Source organism: Lutjanus erythropterus, chromosome 13 (genome assembly GCF_056507025.1).
Source record: "Lutjanus erythropterus isolate fLutEry1 chromosome 13, fLutEry1.hap2, whole genome shotgun sequence".
Classification (NCBI taxonomy): domain Eukaryota; kingdom Metazoa; phylum Chordata; class Actinopteri; order Lutjaniformes; family Lutjanidae; genus Lutjanus; species Lutjanus erythropterus.
In genome coordinates this window covers 12,998,757-13,019,031 of record NC_139329.1, presented here as the reverse complement: position 1 = coordinate 13,019,031, position 20,275 = coordinate 12,998,757, and the positions used below count along the sequence as shown (strand labels likewise).

General features: G+C 39.6%; 1 protein-coding gene across 1 annotated transcript in view; it reads right to left on the bottom strand.

The window, feature by feature from the left end:
* The window catches only part of LOC146316273 (neural-cadherin-like), a 122,492-nt gene that overhangs the window by 19,602 nt on the left and 82,615 nt on the right, over positions 1-20,275 (bottom strand). Inside the window, exons 19-28 of the mRNA XM_084733973.1 lie at positions 19,903-19,996; positions 18,923-19,107; positions 16,843-17,072; positions 16,083-16,360; positions 11,804-12,018; positions 8,932-9,059; positions 8,642-8,769; positions 5,079-5,202; positions 1,655-1,838; positions 1,211-1,377 (exon numbers count right to left, since the gene is read on the bottom strand). Of these exons, the coding sequence (XP_084590099.1) occupies positions 1,211-1,377; positions 1,655-1,838; positions 5,079-5,202; positions 8,642-8,769; positions 8,932-9,059; positions 11,804-12,018; positions 16,083-16,360; positions 16,843-17,072; positions 18,923-19,107; positions 19,903-19,996 (1,733 nt within the window). The remainder of the gene's footprint in view (positions 1-1,210; positions 1,378-1,654; positions 1,839-5,078; positions 5,203-8,641; positions 8,770-8,931; positions 9,060-11,803; positions 12,019-16,082; positions 16,361-16,842; positions 17,073-18,922; positions 19,108-19,902; positions 19,997-20,275) is intronic.

Here is a 20,275-nt window from a genome sequence, read left to right as displayed (position 1 = left end):
ACAACCGCCAGATGCAACCAGGGGAGATTTGCAAAGTTCCACCAATGTTAACATGACCTTCACATACGTTGTCCCTAGCTGAAACAAGATTTTAAACTGAAGCAGCTGTTGATCACTTGCAGAGTGAGAAGTCAGCTGGCAATGGCTGTGTAAAACAGAGCAGTTAAAAACAGAATGACTGCCTCACAGTTCTATGTCTCCACCAACCAGTACAGAGGACTGATAGAGAGCTGAACATTGTGATGTCACAGTGAAGCTGACCTTTTGAATAGAAAATGTCATCACCTCATCATTTTATCCTATTAGATATTTGTGTGTAATTTTGTCATAATTAGCATATGAATTTTTGAATTATGACAAAAAATGTATTTGGCGAGGTCATTGTGACCTCAACCTTTGACGGATTTGTTTATGCATCTGTGCTAAGTTTGAAGAAATTCCCTCAAGGCGTTATTTGCGTGAACAAGAATGGGATAGAATGTGGGTTCTTCTGAAATTATGACTCACAGAGGTCCTTCAGTACACAGTAATGAATGTACACAAAAATATTAGGTTGATCAGTTGAGTTGTATGTGAGATTTGCTGCAGACAAGACACAGGTCCATTGGTCATGCATGTACTCACTCAAACACGACAACGATCGCACGATCCCCTGACAGGAATAATAATTACATTAATTTAACTGCATAAATATTGAGTTACACATTTTATTAAATATAAGTTGGATTTGTTTGTCTTGTTTTATAACAGGATGTGACGGGAGGTACACATTTTTGCCCTATGACAAATTACCAGCTACCCTCCTTAAAAAAAATCTAAATCTTTTGAAATATTTCAATTATTTAAGAAATTTAAACTAATGAAAACACATTAAAACATTGTTTATCACGTTTAAGTAGTAATTCATGGAATATTGTGTTAACCAGAAGACAGAAATAACCTTGAGTAAAAGAAGCCTAATTTTTTAAATAGCAGCCTCTCAATAGCAGCATTCTGCAGACTTATTGAAAGACCTTGTCGGCAACATACATATGTCAATCACCAGCCCCCTCTGTATCCACCCATATGTCTCCAACCCTGATATTACTCACTCTCAGCTTGACAAGCATTTGCAGCAATCATTGTCTAGGCCCTAATCATCATCTTTCAGGCCCACAAACAAGACAATCAGAGCTATCAAGGTGGAGGGGAGTGACCGGCCATGACTCACCTCTAAGCGTAGGTATTCATTCTGCTCCTGGGAGAGCAGGCTGAGGATGACACCACCGGCAGCACGTGTCCGAACCCCAACTTGAAACCTCGTCTGTCGCGCAGGCAGCGACCACAGGAGCTGGAACTGAATGTGGCTCCGGCCGTCAAAGGAAAACTCTGGAGCCGCTTGTCAATCAAAAACACAGAAGGCTTGTTCAATTAATTCAGCTGTCATGAGGGAAATACGGGAGAATATCACAGCTAGGACGTGGTGTTCTGCAAAAGCACTTTATGTAAGGCGAGGTTATCTTCCTGCAGCAGCAAAGTAACATTTCTGAGCGCAGAACTTCTCACACGTCCCATTTGGATTGTACACTTTGTGAGGCTTAAAAACTCCTCAGAGATCTCACTGTACTTTCCCTGAAAACCTCGCGGTCAATTAAAAGCAATTTTAAACGCTCACCTTGATCACACTGAGGCCCCGTAAAGCCCGGCTCGCACAGGCAGCTGAAGGAGCCCCACTCGCCGTGACAGCGCCCCCGCTTTCCACAGGAGGGAAGCTGCTCCACGTTGGTGCAGTGGTCATCAATAAGAGAGCAGCCCGACACAGTGTTGGAGGATTCGGCTGGGGAACCGAGGTCATACAGCTGAATGCAAGAAGAAGAAGAAGAACAGGAAAAAAAAAATATGAAGAGGAGAAAAACTCAGAGAGGAGAGGAAAATGAAAGGGTGGATGTCTCTGTCCCTGCACTAATAGCAGACGAGTGAAAGGAAATGTGATTGCAGCTTGAGAAAGAAAATTCCATCTTATCATTAAATATAAGATACTATAATTTGAAGCTTGATTGCTAACTGTTTAATGACATCTCACATCTTGATTTGTCTTCTTGAAAAGTGCTATTTGTATTAACAAACTACTTCTATTAACTAGAAAAATACTATTCAAATTATTAACATCTACTATGTACAATTAAAACAAAAACAACAACCAACAGAGGTATAAACCACACATGTAAAGTATTATTGTATTGTTTAAACAAAATAATCATATATAATTAAGCTGTAACAAATCAGTGCCTTGTGTCTGCAGACAGCAGGTTGAGGAAGATGAACATGAGGTCACTTCACTTGTAGCAGCCTTTCAGTGCAAACATAATACTGCAGATTAGTCACAGTACCAGTGTAGCAGACAAAATAACTGGTCAAAAGACAAAACTATCTTACAGATGTTAAAAAAACGTCTCGAAAAATTCTTTAGTTAAACTCAGATCAATCGGAAGCCATAATCAGTACAGACATCTGCGCGTTATTTTTGATAATAAACTGAACTTTGACTAACAGGTCAAGTCAGTTGTCCAATCATGCTTTCTGCAACTTCAAAATATCTTAAAAACGAGATTTTTTGGGGCGTAGCTCAGTTGGTAGAGCGTGCGCCCCATGTTTGGAGGCTATGAGTCCTCTGCTGCGGACGTGCGTTTGATTCCCGCCCATGGCCCTTTGCTGCGTGTCATTCCCCAACTCTCTCTCCCCATTTCCTGTCACGTCTTCAGCTGTTCTGTTTCTTTCTAAAACATTTTGTAAAAGGATTTAAACTCCAATTTTATTTTAGGGAAATATTATACTATATAGTCCACTACATTTTTTTTTTTTACCAGGTATAGTTATTACTTAGTTTGCACACTAAGATTTGACAGACAAAAATATTATCAACTTATAAAACAGGATGTATTGTTATAGATTAAACTGTCCACCAGTATATAAAGCATATATATTTTACTCCACCTAAACCAACTACAGTATAATATTAAGATTCTGCTTATACATCACCAGGATAGTTTGGATTTTTTGATGAGGTACTTTTCCATAGTCAGTGTGTTACCTACATGGCAGCAAAAGTCATTTAATAATAATATGTTTCTTATTATTTATATATTGAGATACTAACTCCTTATTTTGAGACATATCAGGATTTTCATTATGATGACTTACAAGATCTTTTTTTCATCTCATTGACAGTAATGGTCTTCGATAGAGAGAGACAGTATCTGGACTGCAGCACATTAAAAGTATGGACATGTATACAGACATGTCACAGAAAAGATGAGGGTATTTATCACGGGTCTAGCTGTTTTTCCTCTGTTAACAAAGACTCCAGTCTGCAGTGTAAACACAGAACTGTAGAGTAAACTTCTGTTCATATTCCCACACTCCCTCTCTCGTGCTCGTCCTCAGCACTTTCTGTCTGCATCATCTCAGTTAAATAGGTTGGTTTTCCAGTGATTCATATCAGGCCTGAAATCTAACTGATGTGCACAGCATTTCACTTGATGGTGCCCAATCAGAATGCAAACAAAAGACACTGGTGTCTAGATGCCATATTGAAAGTAAGGAGGCAGGGGATAAACCGAGGAATCAGCTGGGGCCGTGTGGGCAGGGCATCAAGGCCATAGGACAGAGCCTGGGGCCTACCACTGATAACAATGTAAGTCCCGTGACCTGACCTGCATCCATATTTAGACACTGGTAAACAGCCACTTGTCACTCACTTATGTCCTCATCTGGTGCCAGTTGCCAGTACCCCTACGGCTGTTGATGTGTTTCAATAGTGACGACGTGCCTCGCTTGCAGCTATCAAAGGCTGCATACTTTTTACAAGTTACAAAGCCACTGACAACATTATTCTCACAATCTCTGATCACACTACAATCCTTCCAAATGTCTGACTTGGCCTTTGACAATATATTTGCCACAATATGGTATCCTCTGCTGGTTAATTTTGCATTTATGTCATCAATTTTAGCTGGTTGATAGCCTCCATCACTGACAATCATTTTCAATTTAGATTTTTCCAGGAAAAAAAACATTATTGTATTGTATGTGTTGTATTGTGGTTCTCATCTGCAGCCCACCTGCAGTCATTTAATTTTACCCATGCCCACACCCGTTAATATGAAATCCAGCACCCAACTTTGTGCTGGATCTCTACCTCATATAACCCTCATAAAAACTCTGAATCCCTTTAATACATCACTTATAATAATCCAATAATGTGATGCATGATAATAAAATATTGACAGATGACATTCTGCAGCCTAATGAGTCATTGATGTAATGATGTAATGATGACTGAGTAATGATGTCCTGTATTTATACTCCTGTATTTTTACTAAAAGGCACCCTGTGGATTGTTGACCACTAGTAGCGCTATGGAGCAGTGGATCTGCACTTTGTTTGTCTGCTCTGCACACAAGGAAACACATGCACGAGAAGGTGCAAATGATACACACTCCTGCAGACTGCTAGCAAGTAAATATGGATGAAAACAACGGAGGTTTGAAAAATTTCAATAATTGGCTTTGTAAATATTTTATGAGGAAGGAAGTGCCCTCACCGTATTTGTGTCTGACCTCATGAAAACAAACAATACGTTTTGATGAGAAACACTGAATGTAAACAGAAAATATGTTAACAAGAAGAATCCAAATGCTTTTTCCATCACTGTCCATTTCACATTTACAGTCCAATTGTGCTGTAGCATATTCTGTACATCTGCAATGCTCGGCACAGAAACAGAATGAATAGAATAATTACAGTGTGCACATTCCTGGTAGCTACATGTTGACTACAGAGACTCACACAGAGACAGTGAGAGGAAATTTGACCAGGAGAAAAAGTGAAAAGCAAGCAACATCAGCATTCCTCAGGTTTTCTAGTGCAGCCTTGAGGCCAAATTTACATTCCTATTGAAGTGGAGTCCTCCAGCACCAACAATATGCGGCCTGTCATCCAAACAGGTGAAGAATAAAGGGATACAGTATAAAAATCTATTCATCCACAGACCTCATGGCAATGTGTATTTAGTCAACTCTGCATGCTCCAAACAGTACCTTGCTGTCCACAACCAGGTTCCTTATACATCCAGTGTAGTGCTTGTGCTGCAGCTGTGGGTATTCATATGATATGTTCTCATTGACCCCTCCGAGCTGCATGACATGACTTCCATTCAGATACCTGTGAGTGAAAAGCAACTTTCAGTCAACAGTGAAGAAGAATGTGAAAAGTAGAAAAAGTGAAGAGGAGTAAACAGGCACCTTGTTGTCCGGGTTACAATTTAAAACATACAACTTGCAATATAAAGAAACACCAAACACAAGCAGAAGAAAAGGAACACACACCATATAATCTGTCAAGGTTAAAATTCATGGTTACATTCTTCTCCTGCCGAGGCTGTCCTCACTGTTACTGCTTCATGACAACAAATATGACATCTTGTTCTCGTTATTTTCTCCTTATTGTGAAAATAAAATGCATGATGGGTAAATTATTTCCCCAAGAAATGATCAAAACACAAACTGATTCTGGACAACAGGTGTTTTGTATTTTCAAATTTGGAGAGACAAACAGGATGAAGCACACAATGTTTTTCATTGCTAATTTTAGTTTGTTAACAACACTCTCAGAAATAAAGGTGCTAATTAGAACCATAAACAGTTGTTCAGCTTGTCCCCGTTGGAGAACCTTGTTTGATTCCTGGCAGACCCTTTTATAAAGGTTCCACTTGGGAACCTTTATTTCTATGGCATAATGGTTCCACCCAGAACCCTGTCTGAGAATTCTATCCAGAATGTTACGGCCTTCTGAGGTTGCTAACAAGAACCCACACAGGATGTTCTACCAAGAACCCTTTTATATTATGGCGCAAAGAGCCCTGGACGAAAGAGCTCTTCAAGGATTTCAACAATCTTAAAACTCTTTCTTACCAAAAGGGTTCTTTGGATAAAAGCAGACTCTTAATGGAACCCTTGGTCTAATACAGAACCCTTGAGGAACCCTCTTCAAAAAAAGGGTTCTGCAGAAGCAAATGGTTCTGGATAGAACCTTTGCCACTCAGAAGGGATCCTTCTGGAACCCTTATTTCTGAGAGTGCAATGCATTCCCTGTTTAATGACATAACTGCCTTATAAGTTGAAACTCAAGAACAGTGATCGTAGTAAATGGTTCTTTAAGGTTCTCAAAATTTAAGGGTTATTAAAATTAATAGGAGCGGTAAAGCCCTCATGTACACTGTTAAACTTCATAAACTGATAGCATGATTACACAACAAAACAATGAGCACAGTGGCAGGCTGAGGCCACGACGGGAGAAAACAAACTCAGCTGTGGCAAAGAAACCGGCTCTGTACAGAACTACAGTCAGAAAGATTAGCTGGCATTTTAAGGACATTATCTGAGGATTTCATTAACATTTTCTTCCCTCCAGAGAGGACAGCCTGGTACACTGAGAAAACAGCCTGAGTCACTATCTGATTTGATTTCAATAAATCTTTCCATGCAGCTCGTACATAAACACCACTTTAGACACTATTTACTGAACACAAACTATAAGACTATGCCTTTTTATGTAATATAGCAGACACAAGCATATTATTCTTCTTTATATTGGAGGAGTGCAAATATTAGTTTAGGAAATCATAAGACACTGGGGACACTGCAGCTAGGTTTTGAAATTGTTAGGACCAGCTTTAGAGTTGAGACAATTAATCACGTAATTGGATAGTCTGTCGACAGAAAATTAATCCACCACAATGTTGATAATTGATTAATCATTTTAGTCAATTATGAAGCAAAATGCTAAACATTCTCTGGTACCGCCTCTTTGTATTTGAAACTTTACTCTTTTGGATTGTGGTCAGCCAAAGCAAGTAGTCTGAAAGCAACACTTGAGGAACTTGTGAAAGCCCACTATTTTTTGTCTGAAATCAACAGATTAATCAATAATGAAAAATAATCACTAGCTGTTGCCCTAACTAATGTTTGAAATGACTCGATTTAAATGTTATTGTGTTAATTCTGTAGTCCCACTTCAACTGCAAGGCCTCATCTAATCTTTTAGAACCCAATAGTTCTTTTTTCACAGGAGCCAGTTTGAAATGAAATTGTGTAAACACAGGTGTCACCAATGATACTAACTGAGATCTACTCCATTCAGGTCAAGTCAGGTTGCTGCTGTTGTTTATGTTGGCTCATTGAAAAGGCAACAGCACCTTAATTAGTGTATTGACCACACCTGGTCAATGATATAGACTGAACAAAATGGTTTTGGTGAGTTTTACTTATGTTTATGTCTGTTGAGTTTAAATGACACATGTTTCAGAGTTAACAAAGCAATTAAAGCTCATCTTAGTTTGGTAAAAGAGAGAATCTTGAGTTCAGAGGGTGTTCAGTTATATTTTTCTGTTTATAGGTGTGAGAACATTTCCTTTTCTTGGCATTTTGTGACTTCATTTTGTGACGATTCACACACATTTCTCAAGTTTAGGCAGCTGGTACGTGATAAAACTTTGGCTTGGTTATGTGGCCTACTACTCTTAGATGATCTGTGTTTGCTTCAAGTTTTTCCTTTGTTATGCCTCCAGCTACTCTGTGACATAACCATGACGTCGACACTAAAAGGGTCTATGCAGTATATCCCGTGTACCTCGTAACCACATGTGTATGTAAAAATAGTCTTCATTTTTCACTTTTACCACCTTGCAGACTGCTGCCTCTGTGACTGCTAATGCTGCACTCTATACAGGATTGTTTACCCCTGTGGGGACATGGGACACTTCGACACTGTCCCTATGGGCCATGCATCCTTTTAGATTTGAAAACAGTGAAGAGAACAAAACCTGAGTGCACTCGGAGAAATGAAGGTGCTAATTAAAACCATAAAGGGTCCTTGTTCCCCATAGGGTTCTTGGTAGAAACCTTTATAAAGGTTCCACTGGGAACCCTTTCAGAGAGCTCTACTTAGAACCCAACATAAAGGGTTATACGTCAAACCCTCTGTAAAAACTTTTACCCAGAACCTACTATGAGAGGTTCTTCCCAGAACTTTTCCATCTTCTAATGGTGCTACTGAGAATTCTTCTAAATTCCAAGGGTTTTATCCAGAACCCACTCACTGAGTTCTACTGATGACCCTTTTAAATTACAAGGGTGATATCTAGAACCTACTTAGGGGAAACCCTTAGGCTTACAAAGATCCCTGGAGGAACCCTGTCTTCAAAAAAGGGTTCTGCAAAAGCAAATAGTCCTTGGTAGAACCTCTGCCCCTCAGGAAGAACCCTTTTGGAACCTTTATTTCTGAAAATGTTGATCAGTAGTTTACAACCAAAGTAAAACCCCAGAAGGATCTTTGGAAAATTTTCTGAACCCTAATTGTCGGCTACTCCAACATAAATACAGGGATTCATCAAAGCAAACATGCAGCCACATTTATTTACATACATTTACATATGTTCATTTATTTATTATAAAATATAATAAATACCATTTATTATTTATCTCAAGATTTAATGCTGCAGGCCTGAGGTGCTTATTCTCTCCTTTCAGGATTCAGAGGAGCCACTTGGCTTATATATTGTGCAGTGCTGGTCCAACTTGTTTCATTTAATTATTGATCTTACTTGTCTCTGTTGGGTGTGACCCCTCGGATTTCACAGGATGAGCGGTCCTCTGTCATTGCCCATGAGTCCACGCCTTCTGTCTCCATGATAATCGCGCTGGAACATCGATCGAGAGTGAAGCGCACTTCCTTTAAATTGGGAGACAGTGGAGAGAGGTCATTGCTGTTGTGTAATGTGTGTATGTGTGAGTATATTGCCGCCAGGTACTTTCTACAAATCGCTGCATTTGTTTTATTCTGATTTCTACTTCATACACAAGGAGAAACTGCATGTAAAAGCACTTCTCTTACTTTACTGTTGCTCCTCACGTCAAGGCGATGCCAGCGTCTGTCCGCAACCCCAATATTATTAGTTAACTGGAGGACCAGGGTTCCTGAGCCATGGTTAATTTTCAGACTGGGTGTTCCACCGATCAGCTCTGAGGAAAAGAAAAGATCATTATTAAAACTGAATGAAAAGTTTTCAGCACAAAAAAAGGCAACTCTTATAGAAAAAAAAAGCTTAACTTGCTTGCACAGACTAAATGTACAGCCAAGGTCAAGAAGAAAAATGTGATGAAGTATATTGGAAACAAAGAAAAAAAACAAGCACAAGGCAAATTTACCATTTCATACAGACACTAGGAAAAAAAACCACCTCACCTCAAACAAAGATACAGTATCAACTATTAAAGAGACTAACAACACATTATAACATAGCTGAATGACACCAGAAACAATGTGACAAAAAGTAATCACACATGGTTGTGAAACAGGAAATAAACACAAATTAAGAGGTTGGTTCATCCAAATTACAGTTCACACTGAGCTGTGTGAATCATTTAAAAATGATGACACTGTTCCTGGAATGAAACACTGCTGCAGACTGTATTTTCAATTCTCATTTTTAAATGAAGTGAGCCCTGCAAATTAAATTGAATTCACCTTTATTATATTGGGGTGGAAGCACAAATCTGAGAGACAGATGTGTCAAAACCTGAGCAAAAACCACAAAACTATCTGCATGGCTACATACCACCAAGTGGTAAATGAGAAAATGTGTTTTTGTGCCATCTGGCTGAACTAAACCAGTTAGTCCCAGTGTGAAAAAAGAGATATTATGGAGACATAAAACAGTAATTGGAGTAAGTGGAGACTGTACCTATATGCTTCAAGCAGGTACAAGTGAGGAGTTCATTTGCAAAAACAGATAAACATCATTTTTTAAAATGAATAAATCAACACAAGCCTGATTGACATCCCCCCAGGTGCACAATAGAAAAACATGATTTACCCTATCAAAGCAACCTAACACCTGTTTGACTGATATTCATTTGACTGCACCCCCCAAAAACATGATTTAGGGAAATAAATTCAAAAAGAAATATCTGTTTTTGCAAATGAACCATTCAAATAGAGAGACAGAGCAAGTCAAGACACCATCAGTGTTTACCCCTCCATAGCTACAGCACATCACAAAACATGATTTAGACTGGCTGCTATCATATTTTATAGATAATCTCTTTTAATCTCCTCATCACATTACATTTCCAATCCATCACTTTGACATTTATCTTTCTTATTCATCATTATCATTATTATCCTGTACCAGTAACTTCATCAGTAAGAAGGAATGTTTAACAGCACTCTGCACCAGGGCGGGAAATTCACAACCATGATGGCTGCAGCAGAAGAAGAAGAGTGGGCAAGATAGAAAGTGCTCATGCGGATGTTTAGAAGAAAAGGAGTGTAAGAATATGTGTTGATGTGATATTGTGATACTTTCTTAGATCACAAAGTCTAATGCTACTCTACAGTTCTGCGGTTTTTACTGCAGACTGGTGTCAGCTAGATACGTGTTATATGTGCTCGTCTCTTCTGCTGCTGACCAGGCGCTGTCTCTAAGCCCATTAGTACCAAATTGATGAATGAAAAGAAGACTGTCATTCTAATAATAAGCTTTTCTCAAAATAATGCCTGAAATGACTGATATCTGAAAAAGTTAGTAGCTTTCTCAAAAATAGTGGCTAAAAGTCTTTATTTTGAGATAATAACTTGAAGTTGCTTGTTTCAAAATACTAAATAAGTATCTCGAAATAATTGCTAACTCTAAAAAAAAATTAGAGACTTTGTCAAAAAAGTCTTAAAGACTTTAAGTCATTATTTTGAAATACTATCTCATTTTGAGATAAGGTCTGAAAATACTATAAATAGTGTATATAAAATCAAATCATCCTTAACCCTTAAGTTAAATTCATTATTTCTATGAATTTAAAGACCAAAACCAAGCATTTAGAATTTGTGCCCTCAAAAACTGACAGGGGCAGCTCAGTGTCCCATGTATGGAGGCTGTTAGTCCTCTGCAGGGGCAGTTCCTGCAGCCCTTTGCTGCATGTTATCCCTGCTCCCTCTACCCACTTTCCTCTCTGCTCTTCAGCTGTCCTGTCCAATAAAGGCAAAAACTCAAAACATTACTTGTAAAAAAAAAAAAAAAAAAAGCCAAGCAGCCTTGTCCCTAAAATGATGAAATTCAAGGCCTGCTCTGTATAACTTTTACTATTTCTATGTCCAAATTCAAGCAAGGAATAAATGTTTATTCAACAAGAATTCTCTTCCCATTTTACAAACAATGACTAAAGTTAGTAATGAGGTTTGCTTTTGGTCTTGGGGCACTTGGGGTTGCACAGAAATGTCACTCTTGTGCAACAGCAACTAAGAACAATCACCTTTTCAGTTTGATAACATTTTTATTACTGTCCTTCACCTGGAGAATTTAAGTTCAAGCCTTTGTGTCGGCAAGAATAATCCCTGCTGATGTGTCCTTGAGGGAGACGCTGACTGTCTAACAGCAACAGAGTCTGTTCAGAAGATGAACCACGGCTCTGACGGCAGAGCGGGGGGTAAACAAAAACAGAATTCCTCATGGTACACGACAAAGTATTACACACGCATTAAACAGAGAAACTGGGTTGCCCGTGTAGCTCCGCATTAAGCACTTACTGTATAACTCGGTAGAGTGAGTGCTCATATCCCTCAGCACTACACTAACGAACAAAATTTGCCTCATATATCTGATTAGCTACCACCCAGTAATTAAACACACAAAATTAAGTTCCAAGTTTTAGTGCAATAATGGGCGGCAGGCCCCTCGGCACACATCTAATTATCCAGACTCATTCTTTACCTATGGCCATGTAGTCCTCAGCATCCCCTGGCAGCAGAGTGGCCAACGGGCCAGCATACAGTAGCAGCCCGTCATCTTCCCCCGTCATAAACTCCAGTGAAAGATGGCTATCAAAGCATGGCCTTATGGGGGGAAACCAGGCATAGCCGTTGCCAAGGAAACTAAGTCTCGTCTGCTGACAGTCTGGACCCTCAAGCTGTGGGGGGCAGTGGCACCTGTAGCACCGTGAAGACAGAAAAAGTGAGGAAAATCAAGGTAAAACACGGGGAAAGAAACAATCAGTGTCATTCATGTTTTGTGCTCTGTGAAATCTTGACACTGTCCAATCTCTGCATCTGCACGCAGCGACTCTTCTCCGGCGGACGTGACAGTCTTGTTGATTCACACAGGCGAGGGGCACTGACTTTGCTCCAATGCGCAGACTGTCCAGCAAACAGCCAAGAAAGCGCTTTTATCAATCAATTGTTTGCATTAGCCATGAAGGCCTGAATATTCAATTCTACATTAAATCAATTAGCTATGAACACAACATTACTCCGGCCTATTCTTTATCTATCACGGCTGCCCGAGCTCAACCCTCTGGAGACTGCTCCTGCTCGGCACATCACATCTCCATTGTTAGGAGATAATTAATTCTATTTCTCTCACTTTTCTATGCACCACACCACCGCTGATTTCCTGGACTTTTTCACACTTATCCCCAGCAGCCCCCTTCTCATTCTTCAGGTATTACACACTTTGGTTGATATCTGTGCAATTGCCTTCTTGTTGTACTTATCTACTTTGATTAGAGCTCGAGTGTTAAGGACCGCTGTTCTTGCAGAAACTGTTAATGAAATGTTTGCCATGCTTCTATACAATGTCTTTTTTGTATGCAGCCGTAATGGTCAATATTAGAGGTGGGATCAATCTGATCCAATATTGACATCGGGGGCAATTATGACGTAAGATATTCATCATCGGGTGTCAGACGTGCAGGTCAGATCCACACTCTGATTTTACACAACAGCAATTATTTACTATGTGCTTTCTATTTGAAGACACGATAACAATATGACTTTGACAAATAACAATATGAATTAACAATATGAATTTCAGAGCTAAATAGTGCTTTCTCCTTCTAGTCTGTCTTCTAGTCTTAGCATAAAATACATGAGAGAGGAATATCTCCCCATACATGAAACACACCCCAAGCTACTCGGCTGCAATACAGCTGTAGTGAGGAAATGTACGAGCCACCTTTTTGATGATGTAACAATAAACCAGCGCAAAGATGACAGTTACCAAAATAAACTACCATAAACCACAACGTTCTGAACAAACACATCTGCATTTTGAAACATAAAATAGCAAACTAAAATTTCCATGCATTATGTGATAATTATACAAACGAGGGCTGTCTCTCAGTCTATCAGCTGCACATGTGAATGTCACAAGCCAGAATCCCACAGTGTCCCACAGTGGCTGAAGGAAGCCATTACACAAGGTACACTGCACAAACTAGACAAGCTTTCCAGTGAGCTAAGTTTCAGCCTCAGGTAGTCTAGAAACTACGTTTCACTTACCTGGGTGGATGGGAGATCTACTGCCTAGCCATTTTTTACTTGCTCCTGTATAAATTGTTTTATTTATTAGAGATAATCAAATAACGTCAAAAACTAAACTTAATTGTCATTTTTAATATCATTTGCAATCTCTAGAAAATGTCAGAAAATAATGAAAAATGTCCATCCCACTCTTTAAATTTCTTGTTTTGTCCGTATAAAACTTGAGATATTAGTTTAATAGGAACATAAAGGTTGAAATCTCCATATTTGAGAGGCTGGAAACAGCACCATTTTGCATGAAAAACTACTTTAACGATAATGGATTATCAAAGTAGTTTGATAGATAATGATAATAATAATAAAAATGATAGAAATAATAGTAATAATAATAAACATCAAGAAAAAAGAGCACTGGTATCGCTATAGCCTTGTCTTGGTATTGGCAGGTACTGAAAAAAAGCCAATGGGCACATCTCTAGTCATTATTAATAACTGTACAAAAACAACACAAAGGAAGAGATACATGAAAAATAGCTCATTCCATCACTACGATGGCGAGGATGGAAGGGACCAGTTGATCTCATCCCGTCCCCTCCACTGCAGGCATGTGAGACAAGCTGGCTTTGCTGATAATGTCAAAGCCATCTATTTTCATGCAGTGTCTGAGGGAAGCTGTGTGTACTGAGGCTGTTAGGGGCTGTTTCTCCCCATCGCTGTTTATTCTGCAGAGGGGCAACACATGTCAGGAATACTGATCCCGTACGCGGCAAAAGGGACGGCTTAGGCAGAGTGTAGCCTTATGCATACATATGCACACGCAAAGCACAGCACCTCACTCTTTCGCCGCTCTTTTCATGTGACTCACGAGAGTGATGCCAATTCAAATCGAGGAGGGCAGGGCATGTTTTTCTCACTTCTGACTGACAATATCTGATCAGCTGCTGACTGAAGTTGCCTGTTAAGCTCTTTCGACAGAGGATAGAACCAAAAATTGGATTCTTTATGGTTGTTCATATCACACATGAGGGGACATATAGCACGTATGGGGAGATATTCCTCTTTCAGAACATGGGCTTTTCTCAGCAGTGTGCAGATCAACTGCAGCAGAGACAATTTAAAAAGATAAAAGTGAAAAAAAGAAAATGAATTCTTTACATCCTCCCTTGAAGACTGTGCCTTTGACACAAACTTGCTACATGTTCATGTAAATGCCATTAAATGGGATTTTGAGAAGTTGGGAGCATAGAGGGGGGCCAGAGTTGTACTAATCCCCTTGCCCTATATTTATTTAATCTGGGCATTAGTGTGTATGCATGAAATGAAATGTGTGCTTTTTTCTGCTGTAGATAGCCTCCCACAGAGATCTATACACTTGATGTTGAAGGCCTTTATATTGAATAGAGACATTTATCAATATTCAGGGTTCATGTATAAAGTTCTGGGTAATAACCTTGATACAAAGGCCATGTTCATTATTTACTGTTAAGTTCTGCAACACAGCTTTCCCAACCTTAAAAATTCAGAATCATCTTATAAATCTAGAGACTTATTTTAATAATCTTGGCCAGATACACTCAGATATGCACATACATGTACATCACTTCCATGGCAAATAGTCCTAAGCCCGCCACTCTATATTCAGCAGAGCAGCTCAAGCAAGTTAGGTCAAGTTGCAGGTGAAGGAGATTTTTCTCACAAGGGGCACTCTTAGTAATTCCGGGCTCATTTCCCAAGATGTCACTCTTACAGTAAATTTAACAGGACTGGAGAGGAGACTGCACATCTGAAACTGCTATTGCTGTTTCCTATGTTTTAAGAGCTTCTTCCAACAGTATATATATACAGTATATATTTAATATTGTATAAGATCATCACTACTTGATCTAGAGATGTACAGAGCCACTTTATTTCAGTTCTGATCTGATTCCGATGTCTGAATTTGGATATCTGCCAATACCAATACTGTATCGATACCAGTGCCTTTGATTATGGTGGTTATTTTTATTATTGCTACAGTATTATTACATGAGGCCCGAACTTCACTGTCTGGACAGCTTGTTTAGTTTGTGTAATTTATAACTCCTGTAATGGCGTCCTTCAACCATTTGTGTGGCACTGAAGGAATCTGGGTTGTGACATTCACATGTGCAGCTGATAGGCTGAGAGGCAACACTCATTTGCATAATTTGATGCATGATATTTTATGTTCAAAAATGCAAATGTTACTGTAATGTGAGTGCTTAAAATGTGTTTGTTATGCATTTGTACAATGTGTTTGTACTATGTTTGTTCAGTGCATGACGGTTTATGGTGGTTTATGTTGGTATTTGTCATTTTTGTGCTGGTGTACCATGTCACAGTACATGTACAGTACATGGTAGCCAGTACATGTCTTCACTCCAGCTGTATTGTTGCATTTTAACATGGATCATGCTTCCCTGATTACATGCAAATGTAGAGTAGTAATGAAAACTGTTACTCAGCTCTTCATTTGCACTGCCTAAGGTAGTAAGAACAAATAGAAAATACTTTTCAAACATGTAGGGATATGGAATTTAGATCGGAATGTGGATCGGTGTCGTAAGTCTGATATCCAATGAATTCCTCATACAAACATCAGGCGCAGATACTGATATTATATCGGATTGTTTTTTGTAATTTTGTATATCAAGATGTATTGCAGTATAACCTAAAGACTGATATATTATGTTTAAGCCATATTGCCTCCTCACCTGTATCCATTCTGGGTGTCAATGCAGGTTCCCCCATTAAGGCAAGGGTTACTGGAGTAGGACGAGCAAGGCTGGTGGATCATCTCCCTGGCAGCACAGCCACACACAGCCAAGGACGTCACCTTTACCGAGACCAGGGAGAGAGCACCTGAGTCTACCAGGGTGGGCGAGTCACTGATGCTTAACTGTGTGGAGCACCCGCCGGATGTCTTGCAGTCTGCGCTCACACACTCATCCACCTGCACCTGGCTCACATTCACACGCAGCAGTGACTGCAGCTGTGGAGAGTCAGAGGAGGGAAGAAGCGGGGGAGATGAGGGAGACAAAAATGGGAATTACAATAATTGTCAGTGAAGATACAAGGATTTGTATCTCCAATATTGGTGGTGAGGGGTTCACAGTGATAAACGTTTGGAGGGGTAAAAAAGGGAGGCCTAATCTGCATAAATGTTTTTAATATTCTATAAGTGGATGTTTTTAAAGGAGCAAGACATATAGTTAGGAAAGACAGATGCACAATCAAAACATAGGGGGAAGAAAGCGATTTAAGATAAGAAAAAAAAAAAGAAAAGCGACGTAGAGAAGAAATTAATGGGAGAGACAAAGAGACATGACAGGGCCAGGCAGTAAACAGACAGAAAGTTGGTGTGAAAATAAAAGGGCAGATAAAAAGCTGTTATCTCTTCCCCTCAAGCTCCCAAGCGTATCACTTGATATATGAGCATTGATCTCTATCTATCAGACACGATGGTATATATACCTTCTTTTTATGTGCGGCGAGGACAGCGTGCAGTTTCTCTGGGTGCAGGTAGCCATTATCAGTTAGCACATAGAAATGGATGTCCACTGTTTTCTCCTCTCTGTCGGCTATGCTGAAAATGTTGATGCTCCCCGATCTGACGGACAGGGTTTCAGACAGGAAGTCCCAGAACGTCTCCAACTGACTCTTCCCCTCGACGTGTGAGTCGATAAAATCTCTTGCTGTGATGCCTTCGGGGAGACAAAGAGAGTGGGGGCTCATGCAATAAGAACTACTGACTCGTCAGTGACAACTACAGAGTTGATCAAAGTCTACTGAGTTCCTGATTCCATTAGCACAAGACGTAGCCTCACATCTCCCTCTATTGATCCATTTGCTTGCTGAATCATCCATAAGGTGAACCAGTTGTGAGTAAAAATCATTTATTTCTCTACTGAAATTAAGTTAGGGTCTCTTGAAGAACTGCCGTGTACAAAATATTTTAATGACCAGAAAATCAATCACATTTGTGGTGCCACCTACCAATAATATCTGGAGAATGTGAGCAGTCATCTTTAATCTCCAAAAATGATAATGACTTGGAGTCAGAGGCATCCATAAAATGTTCGACTCTGTTCGCTGAATGGCTTTTTAAATGTCAAGGACTTTACCTGACACTTCCAAATTGACCTTTATAACTCCGATTTGCTCTGAGAGACTGACAGGGAAAAAAAAAAACTCTGTAACATAAACTTCAGAGTGTTAAAGAATAAGACGAAGAAGGAAACTATTACCAACATGAAGCGTGAATGCTTGGTTTACAATGCTTAGAAATGTTAAATAATGCATGCATAAAAATTCCTCCTGACAGCCTATTATTTCAGTGTTAACTGGATTGACAAGCTGATAATCATTCAATGAAAAGTACCACTTTATTCATGCCTGTGGCATACGCTGTTTCTTTCAACATCAGCTTCACAAAGGAATTTAACAACAGCAGCTGCAACAAAGAGCGAGCTTTTCTATTTTGTGGAGGAAGACTGAGACAGGGAATTCAATTGAAAAACTATTATACTCAATATTGTCTTGACTTATGGTTTTGGAGGTCATGTAGAGACATAACAGGTAAAGTCAGAGCTGAATCACAGCAACAGCACATCCACCTGCAGAGTTGCAGGCTCCCAGTGATTCGAGACTCAAGTTAAATTCTAGTAAATTCCATTGTAGAAAGAAAGTAGTTCCTGTAGATTCATGTAGGAACTGCCATTTTCTAGTAGAGAGAACCTTTTTTTTCTAGTTGAAAGAACGTAGTGCTTAAATTGCCTTTCAGGATGAAAGAATGTAGAAAGAAAATAGTTCCAGTAGATTTTGCTGCAGAAAGATAGTAGCTCCAGAAGATTCATGTAGGAACTACTTTTTTTTCCAGGAGAAAGAACAAAGGAAGTAGTGCTTAAAGCACCTTGCTGGTAGAGAGAAAGTAGCACCAGTAGATTGTAGTGCTGAAAAAAAGTAGTTTGAGTAAAAAGCACATTTCTAGTAGAAAGAAGATAATTCTGGTACATTTTACTGCAGAAAGTAATTCTGGAAAATTAATGTAATTAATTAATGTAATTTCTAGTGGAAAGAAAGTAGTGCTTAAAACACATGTCTAGTAGAAAAAAAGTAGAAAGAATGTAGTTCCTGTAGATTCTGTCACAACTACTTGTGCTTAAAGTGCTTTTCTAGTTAGAAGAAAGTACTTCTGGTAGATTTTACCGCAGAAAGAAAGTATTTCTAGTAAATTCTACTGTAGAAAAAAAGTTCCAACATTAATACTGCTCACAACAAGGTCTGTAGATTATCTTGAGTAACGTGGTCATGATTTCTGGAAAAAGGCACTGCTTTTGGGTTTTTCAAGTGGATTTCTTCAAGCACCACAAGTCAACTTTCATTATTTTTGACAGAGAGCAGATATTTCTCTCCAAAATCACATCATAACAATCAAGATGGATAAATAGCACTACAGGTAAGGAGAAAAACGTGTTTTTGATTTCGGGATGAACTTTCCCTTCAGCACAGTGTGTAAGACATCAGGTGGGTCAGTGTTTCTGCTCATGTTTACCAGTCAGACGCAGTGAGGCGGACGACAGGATGGCCTTTTCCTCCAGCTCCCTGACATGAACTCTGACCCCTGAGATCACGTCGGGCCACACCCCATCAGACACCCCGACCCTCAGCCAGTAGCTGCCTGCTGGAGCATTCTGTCGGACAGTCAGCACTCCTGAGCTCTGGTTTAGACTGAAATATCTGAGAAAAACAGAGGAGCTGTTAAGTAGGAGGGGACGGCTTCAGTAGAAGATGAGAGAAAATGAGAAGAAAAAAAGATAAGTAGCTTCTTTTGTTTCTGAGCTCTTGTTCAGAGGAAAAATACCTGGCAGATGGCAGACAGACAAGTAGAGAAATGGTCAGCAGTACCTGGGTTTACTCCAGCAGGAAGCGAATGTAAATTCCAAAAAAATACAAAGACATAGAAAAAGAAAACCTGCCAAGTCGAAAAAAAACCCAAGCAAAATTCTTTGGCTCCAAAAGAGCTTCATGGTTGTCATGGTAACTGTCAGAATTTGTTGTGTGAATAAAACAAATATGCAATTGGTATTTCTAATCTGATCTTGAGGATGTGAATACTGAATAGCTGCGCAAGGTCCCTGATGGAGCCAGGCCGCGCTCGTATGGGCTGTTTCATCTCAGGAACATGATACAGATGGACCCTGATTGCTTAGTTTGTTTGAATCTGATTGCATTTTCCAATCACTGTTGACAGCTACGATTTAAGTCCTTTTTAAAACGTAGCTTACATTAACGGCCAGGGAATTAGATCAAAGATAAGGAGAAAAATCTGTTAGGCATGTTTCGGGTCGAGTGATATCACTGGAAGAGGCCTTGTTAGAGAAAATACAGGCTCAACGCTGAGTCCACATCCTCTTTTATTTTTCAAATTTCACACTGTTGGCACTTCTTCTGGTACTGTATTACTTGTGCTGCACATTTGGAGATCAGCATGTTTTCATAAAAAATTATATGCATTTAACAGAGAGCTCTTACTTGGCTGCACTTGTCTCCAGAGTGTAGGTCTTGTTGTCCCAGTCATCAGGATCTGGGGCATACACCTTCCCCAGTGCCGCATTTACCATCCTTCCTGTTCAAGGTAAACACACACCCGCACAGACACACACACACAAGCACACACACACATTGATTTCGTCTGGACAGAATCTGCTGATGCCAACACTTATCTTTTCGTCCCTCTCTTCTCCTTATCTTGCATTCTTGTGTTCTGTTCTACTTATTATGCTCATAACTGTGGAGCCCCACTGCTGGAATGAATAGGCTCTCAGTGCTCCACTTCAGAGAGCGTGGAGCTTAAGGAAGCAGGGCTATCTCAGTATGGATTATGTTATTATCGACCTGCAGTGCC